Below are 8,255 nucleotides of genomic sequence, written 5' to 3'. Positions count from 1 at the left end.
CCGTAGCATCAAGGATTTGATCGATACGGGGGAGAGCAAAGGGATCAGCCGGACAGGCCTTGTTTAGATCCGTGTAATCTACGCACATACGCAAGGTGCCGTTCTTTTTGAGCACAAGCACCAGGTTAGCCATCCACTCTGGATGAAAAACTTCAATAATGAACCCAGCTGCCAAGAGCCGGGCTACTTCCTCCCCAATGGCCTTGCGCCGTTCCTCATTGAACCACCGAAGAAATTGCTTGACCGGCTTGAATTTTGGATCAATATTGTGAGTGTGCTCAGGGAGTTCTCTCGGTACACCTGGCATGTTAGAAGCTTTCCATGCAAAGATGTCCCGGTTCTCACGGATGAACTCGATGAGCATGCTTTACTATTTGGAATCCAAATTAGCACTGATACTAAACTGCCTGGATGAATCACCTGGAGCAAAGTCAATAAGCTTAGTATCATCGGCCGACTTAAACTTCATGACCAGCTCATGCGTTGTGATTGGCTTTTTCAAAGACGTCATATCTGCCGGATCAACATTGTCCTTGTAAAACTTCAACTCTTCTGCTGCACAGACTGACTCAGCATAAGCCGCGTCGCCTTCTTCACATTCCAAGGCTACCCTCCGGCTTCCATGAACCGTGATAGTTCCTTTATGACCCGGCATCTTGAGCTGCAAATATACATAACACGGCCGTGCCATGAACTTGGCATAAGCCGGCCGCCTGAACAAAGCATGATATGGGCTTCTAATCTTGACCATTTCAAACGTCAATTTCTCTGTCCTAGAGTCATATTCATCTCCAAAGGCTACCTCTAGTTCAATCTTACCAACTGGATACGCCGGCTTACCAGGCACAATGCCATGGAAAACAGTGTTGGACTGCTTAAGGTTTTTATCAGTTAATCCCATGTGACGGAAGGTCTCATAATAGAGGATGTTGATGTTGCTGCCCCCATCCATGAGCACCTTAGTAAATTTATATCCACCAACCTGAGGAGCCACCACCAAGGCTAGGTGACCCGGATTATCAACCCGGGGAGGGTGATCTTCCCTACTCCACAGAATAGGTTGCTCAGACCATCTCAAATAATGAGGAACTGCCGGCTCAATAGCATTCACAGCCTTCTTATGAAGCTTCTAGTCTCGTTTGCACAAACTAGTGGTCAACACATGATACTGCCTGCTATTCAGCTGCTTTGGATGGCTCTGATACCCCCCTTGCTGCTGTTGTTGCTGCTGCTGACCACCCTGTCCAGATTTCTGGTTATACCCACCGTGATTGCCTTGAGAATTTTGAAAGTTGGAATTTGAACCGCCGCCTGGACCATGAAAGCCGCCACCACCTGAGTCGCCACCCTGCCCATTACTACTATCGAACATGTTGGAATTCTTGAAGGCCTTCATGATCGTACAGTCTTTCCATAGATGAGTAGCCGACTTCTCCCGAGTGTCGTGCTTTGGACAAGGCTCGTTCAACAACTGCTCAAGTGTAGGGCCTGACCCGCCAGACCGGGGTGGTGGTCTCCCCTTACGCTGCTGGTTTTGACCCTGTGCATTAGTGTTAGCCACAAACTCCAAACTACCACCAGCCTTACGTTTATTGCCTCCTTAATTTGCTGGGTTGTGCTGAGGGCCCTTGCCATTGCCGTTCTTCTTTCCCTTCCCTGCCTTTTCTTCGTCAGACTCGGGATCCTTGGTACTATCAGAATCAGCATACTTGACCAGAGCTGCCATCAGTATACCCATATCATTACAATCGCGCTTGAGCCGCCCCAGCTTTTGTTTCAGAGGCAAAAAACGGCAATTTTCTCCAACATTAAGACTGCAGAGCCGGCATCCATCTTATCAGATGAATGTATTATGGCCTTAACCCGGTGTACCCAATGGGTTGTAGACTCGCCCTCCTCCTGCCTGCAATTTGTCAAATCCACGATTGACATGGGCTTCTTGCACGTATCCTTAAAATTCTGGATGAACCGGGCCTTTAGCTCCGCCCATGAACTAATTGAATTAGGTGGCAGGCCTTTCAACCAAGTGTAGGGAGTCCCATCCAACATCATGGTAAAGTACTTGGACATCACAGCATCACTGACCTCCAATAGCTCCATAGCCATCTCGTAACTTTCAATCCATGCCCCGGGCTGTAAGTCGGCCGTGTAATTTGGCACCTTCCTAGGTCCCTTAAAATCCTTGGGCAAGCGCTCATTACGTAGAGCCAGTACTAGACAGGGAACACCTCCGGTCCTGGTAGCCACACCTGCCTCGATGGAAGTCGTTGGGTGAACCTGATACGGATGGTAAGCCATCAGCTGAGCCACCTGCTCAGCCGTCTGCTGAACCGCCCGCTCAGCCTCTTGACGGATTTTGTCTTGATCTATGAAGTTAAAGGCTCCATGGCGCGTCGGGTCATGTCTGCCTGGCTGGTTACGACGCCGGACGTTGCTTGAGACACCCGCTGATTCCATGTGCCTACTATAACTTGGGCTTCGGCTTGGACGAGGGGTTGAGTGGATCCTGTCCCGGCTGTAGGAGTACGCCTCCTGTCGTGCCAAGGCCGTCTGAAGAAGTTCTCTGACTCGGCAGGTTTCAACCGCCGCCAGAGAGTTGCCATCAACTGGGAGAGCCGCCGGCCGCGCTGCCGCCGCGATCATGTTCTCCAACGGGTTAGAATAGTGACCCGGAGGTGTTGGTACATTCTGAGGTGGAGCAGTATTCACGCGGGGAGGCCCCATCACCTGTGGTTGAACCGGCGTCCCGACCCCGGGTGTCGCAACCCGTCTGCCTCAGTATGCGGGGAGAGCCACGGCGGGTTACTGGGCCCTGCACCAGGTGTGTGAAAGAGATTTTGAGGATCATAAACCGGAGGGAGCCGAGACTGAGTCTTCTGATATCTTCTCCTCATGACCTCATTAGATGCGTTCTGATCCTGCGTGAGCCGGAAAGTCTATGCCTGAATCCGCTGAGCCTGAGCATCCAAAGCCGCCCGCTCTGCGGTTATCCTGACATCTTCCGCTGCTAAGTCTTCCTTGGCCTGCGCCATATCCAATTTTAACTGTGCTACTTCCGCATCATGTCGAGTTTGATCCGCTGGGTTGACTACGGCGGTTAACAGAGCGGTTAGCTTATCTGTGAGATCCATCAACACCTGAGCCGGCGAGCGCACAGGGCCTCCTGCCCCAGCTGCTGCTGACCCGGAGGTTATGGCTGCAACAGTTGTGGAGTCTTGGATAGGTTGTGTGCCGGCCATGAAGATTCCGACCCTGCTCGGCGGCTCGAGGCAATCCGGAATACTGCTGCCATCGAAACAGCCCTCAAGCCCGCCGTCTTGTAGTTGATACAATGAATCTGTCTCACCTGTGGATGACTCGCCATCAGAGTAGATGGCTGTCTCACCGTTAGATTCAGATCCTTCTGAGAGCCCTTCGTGGACGCATCCCACGAAGGCACGCTTCATCTCAGGCGGAGCCCGGGCGGGTCTTGCACGCTGAGTCGTCTCGACGAGGTCGGTGCAGATGTCCGACTTAGGGCCCGGCTCGCCGATCTTGCCGATGAAGACGTGAATTCCGCCGAAGGGGACCCGGTACTCGTACTCAATTGAGCCGGCGTCGGGGCCCCAGCCTAGTCGATGTAGAGCTTGTCGCGACGACTCTTGGTCATCCGACCCACAGCGTATCCCTTGAGCCCTTCGAAGCTGCCCTTCAAGAACTCAAATCCACCATGCGCTGGCCCCATGGTGGGCGCCAACTGTCGTGGAATTGTCACGGCAGATGTCCTTGTGAAAGGACTTCATTGTGAGGCCATCGCAACTAGGAAGCTTAAAGGGGGTGATCGGGACAAAGGACACGGGGTTTATACTGGTTCGGCACCTTACGGTGAAGGTAAAAGCCTACGATCCAGTTTTGAGTGGGATTACTTATGTCTCGATAACCAGGGAGCAAATCGTTTGACCTAGCTCTCGAGTTGATGTTACTTGCCCTTGAACCGCCGCCGGGTCGTCCCTTTATATACAGAGGTCGACGCCCAGCGGCTCTACAGAGTCCCGGCCGGCTCATAAACAGCATCCGGCTCGGTCTCTTAACTATTCTTTCCTTACAATACAAGTCACGCCTACATGGCAGTTTATCACTATAGGCCTTAAGTCGCCTCTGGGCTTTGGGCCCTTAACTGAACCGCCATCTCCATCCTGGGTCTGTGCTTCAAGAGTATTTGTAAATATAACCCGGCCCCTCCTGGGCGGGTCATACCAATAGTTATATCTCCAACACTAGTCTTCGATAGGACTAGGCTTTCCCCTCTATTATGGCATTTCTGTAGCCCAGTCCACATATACAGTCTTCCTTTGATAATGTTGCACATGTAGTGTAGATCCTTGCTTGCTGAGTACTCTGGATGAGTACTCACGTTTGCTTTGCTTTCTTTTTTCCCTCATATCTGTTTGATGCAACCAGATGACGGAGCCCCTGAGACCGCTCCCACCGCCGACGACTACTACTACCCCGAGGGTGCCTACTACCACGTGACAGACGCCGACGACCAGGAGTAGGCAGGAGGCCTTGCCTTTTCGATCAATGTTGCTTTTGTGCTAGCCTTCTTAAGGCAGACTTGTTTAACTCATGTCTGTACTCAGATATTATTGCTTCCGCTGACTCGTTTGTATTCGAGCCCTCGAGGCCCCTGCCTTGTAATATAAAGCTTGTATTATTTTTTATTTGTATATAGAGTTGTGTTGTGATATCTTCCCGTGAGTCCCTGATCTTGATCGTACACATTTGCGTGTATGATTAGTGTATGATTAGTGCACGATTGAATCGGGGGCGTCACAGGGGGTCTGCATCTGTGCCAGCCCGAGCTAGCCTGCAAAAGCGGTTTTGCGTGAACCGCAAATGTGTTTTGTGGGCCGGCGGGATGCGGGGTCTGCTAGAGTTGCTCTTACTCTTCTCGTTTGTGGACGAGCCCTTGGGCAGTCACAACTCACAAAGATAAATGTTGCGCGTTTGCTATTTGAAAGTCACCTAAATAACATTATCGATGTCACTCGGTTTTCGAAGAAGCAAAGCTACGAGGAGACGGAGACGGGAGCGATGTAGCTGGACATGGCATCCTCGGTGAAGCCTTGCCATGAATGAACGAACGAGGGGCGAGGATGTCATGGCTGACCGCCGGCGGGGTCATCAACAAGAGATTGATGGTTTGGGTGCGGGTGTTGGTTTGGCCTCGAGCGCCGACCGACGAAGGAGGGAAGGTTTTGATGGAAGGCCGAGCGGCGAGGTGTGCGGTCACCATTGGCCACATGCGGTTTGGCTCGCGTTGGAGGGAGGAGTGCGTGTCGGAAATCGATCGACACTTGTTAGATTTTTTTAAAGACACTTGTCTGATTTTAAAAATCGATGGAGGACACTTGTCTGATTTTAACACGAGGGGGGGCCTCAACCAAAATACCTTTGTTTGTACTCCCTCCGTCCAATAATGTAAAACATTTTTTCACTAGTGCAGTGTCAAAAAGCGTCTTATATTATGGAACGGAGGGAGTAATTGACAGGTGCCCCAGGCCCCACGAGTCAGTGACATGATGGTGGGCTAAACGATCCAACGTGGCGTGCATCCCCTCGCAGCTGTAAAACGAACACCCCCAAGAAGGAAAAAAGAAGACCCCCAAGAAATACGGTTGGTTACTCCATTTTCCTTCCATGGCCAAGTTCTCCTTCGCCGACGCCGACGCCGACGAAGACCCTCCACCCGCCGCCGCTGGGTCCGACAAGAGGAAGAGGGACGGAAGTCCGGCGCCTGACGACGGCGCGGCCGGTGGAGGGCCGCCCCCCAAGGCCCGGAGACTGGAGGTCGCGGGCGGCGAGCGGGAGGAGAGGGCGGTGGCGGGGTGCGGTCGGGAGGTGGGGAGGGTCGGCGCCGGCGGGGATGGCAACGCGATGGGGATCAGCATGCGGATCGACCCGGACCTGCTCGACTGCTCCATCTGCTTCGAGCCCCTCTGCCCTCCCCTCTACCAGGTACTAAATTAAAAATTGACCGGACGAAGGAAGGGATGTTGCTCTGCCACATTATTCATGCTGCTGCCGCTTGATCTCTCCTCTGCCGTGCCTAATTATCGGAATTCGCTAATTAAGCTGGCATCGCTTCTGTTGAGCTAATTGAGAAAATCCATAGCTATGGCAAGAGGGGATCAGAGATGATGATAGGCAGCAAATTAAGCAGTTCCTTAGGACACTGAGACCACAGAACAATTTTGTAAATTCATTCTTGAGTCAATATCCCCATTAGTCCTGTCAACTGAACCAGTTGAACTGGTCTGACACTCACACAGCGTCCTGATCCTAATTTGTCTTGGCCACACCCAGACACAAATCTCTGCATATGGAAGGAGAACTAATTTTGGGATTCAAGGCACTCTGATTTCCCTTTGGTTGGTTGCTCTGTTTCATTTCCTTCTGAAACAGCAGTTTCTATCTTTTACGTTCTAGATCAAGTAATTGTCAAACTGTCGAGCAAGTAAGAAATAAAGATCACACTGATCTACTCTATATAGTTGAAGTCTCACGGTATATTGTTTCTCTTCAGATTCCTCCCTCACCGAGCTGTGCCTTTTCTTCCATTATATAGGTACCTGGGTTTGTTCTGAAGGTCATTACATGTTTCAGTTGATAAGTTACTAACAAAGAGACAAACCTCGTTAACACTTAACTGTATCAGCTTAGACGGAACACCACAGCTTATAAGCACACGGAGGACTCACCTGTACTGCTAGAAAGAGCGCCATGCTGCTAAAACCATCATGGAGCATCACTGCGCAAGGGAATCTGATAGAAATCGTCAGCGAAAACCATTCCATGGCTGGTTCTAAACACATACTGACATGCATACAGTTTACTTTTCTGAACTTATACAGTCAACTCCAGAAAGCTAAAAGCCATGTGATCCATTATAATTTGTTGGCATATATTTAAGGCATGAATTAAGCTGCAAAGGCAGAGTGGACGCACTTCTTTCGAGAAGGCTACCTTTTGTTATAAGAGGCAGAGTTTTAGATGGCTATTGCATGATCACATCTTGTTTTGTGTATTTTCCAGTGCCAAAATGGCCATGTAGCATGCTTGTCCTGCTGGTCCATGCTCAGCAACAAGTGTCATGTTTGTTCTCATGATGCGATCTTTGCACGGAACATTGCACTGGAGAAGATTGTCGAGTCAATCAAGTCCTCCTGCGCATATGCCAAGTGGGGCTGTTGCGAGTTGGTCAGCTACACGCAAAGAAACACTCATGAAGAATCTTGCTTCTTTGCTCCCTTGATGTGCCCTATTCCTGGCTGTGGATACAGAGGCTTCACAGGACGTTGGTCAGGCCACTTCCTCGTCGACCACCACAGTGCCGATTTCTTGCACTTCGTTTATGGCCAGTCATTTGAAGTGAACTTGGAGGCGTCCCTGCCTTTTCTTGTTCTTCTTGGAGAGGACGATCACCTCTTCCTGCTCCTGAACAAGAACATGACACCCTTCGGGCATGCCTTTTCCGTGGTTTGCCTCAGGACAGGCGATTTGAACTGGAAGTTCTCCTACGAAATCGAAGCGGCCAGTACGAGAAACCCTGAAAACTGCATGCAACTCAAGGCCTCTGTCACAAATGCAAAGGAGTGGGAAGGTCTGCACCCTACAGAATCCTTTCTTTTGGTTCCATATGATTTCTGCAGTTCTACTAACATAACACTCAGTGTCTCTGTTGGGAGGTCTGCTTCTGTATGATAATCTGGTTGTCATTCTCTGTGTGATAATCTGGTTGTCATTCTCTGTGTTGTAAAATGTAGATGGGTGTACCATGTAAATTTGTTGTGTAAATAATTTCAGCCTGTGCATGTATATGTAAAGAACCAGTAGTTCCACCTGGCAATTACAACATTGTAAAAGGCTAGTCTAAATTTACAGAAGAGTTTCAAACTTGACCTTTTCCTATTCGAAATCCTTCTATACCATTACCTCCGTACCAAAATATAAGATGTTTTTGCAGTTCAATTGAGCTGCAAAAACGTCTTATATTTTGGTATAGAGGTAGTAGTACCATTTATCTCAGATGATTACGGATGGTCAGCAGAACAAGATTCCAATCATAACCCCTAGATGTCCAGGTGAGCAAATGATACATATGTCGCTAATATCGTTTCATTAGCTGACTACCTTTCCTGAACCATTCTGATCAGAACGTATGTTGATCCTGCAGGGGTATACATACACATATGACACCTGCATATAAGCAGAAA

General features: G+C 49.9%; 1 protein-coding gene across 1 annotated transcript; it reads left to right on the top strand.

Moving 5' to 3' along the window:
• Positions 1-5,630: 5,630 nt before the first annotated feature.
• Positions 5,631-7,916, top strand: LOC123093866 (E3 ubiquitin-protein ligase SINA-like 10). The gene is made up of 2 exons (XM_044515929.1): positions 5,631-5,997; positions 7,075-7,916. Exons 1-2 carry the CDS (start codon positions 5,680-5,682, stop codon positions 7,741-7,743), a joined length of 987 nt encoding a protein of 328 aa, XP_044371864.1. The 5' UTR covers positions 5,631-5,679; the 3' UTR covers positions 7,744-7,916.
• Positions 7,917-8,255: the final 339 nt, after the last annotated feature.

The sequence above is a fragment of the Triticum aestivum genome, chromosome 4B, assembly GCF_018294505.1.
Source record: "Triticum aestivum cultivar Chinese Spring chromosome 4B, IWGSC CS RefSeq v2.1, whole genome shotgun sequence".
NCBI lineage: Eukaryota > Viridiplantae > Streptophyta > Magnoliopsida > Poales > Poaceae > Triticum > Triticum aestivum.
Note: the sequence above shows the minus strand (reverse complement) of the source record. Positions and strands in the feature narration are given on the sequence as shown.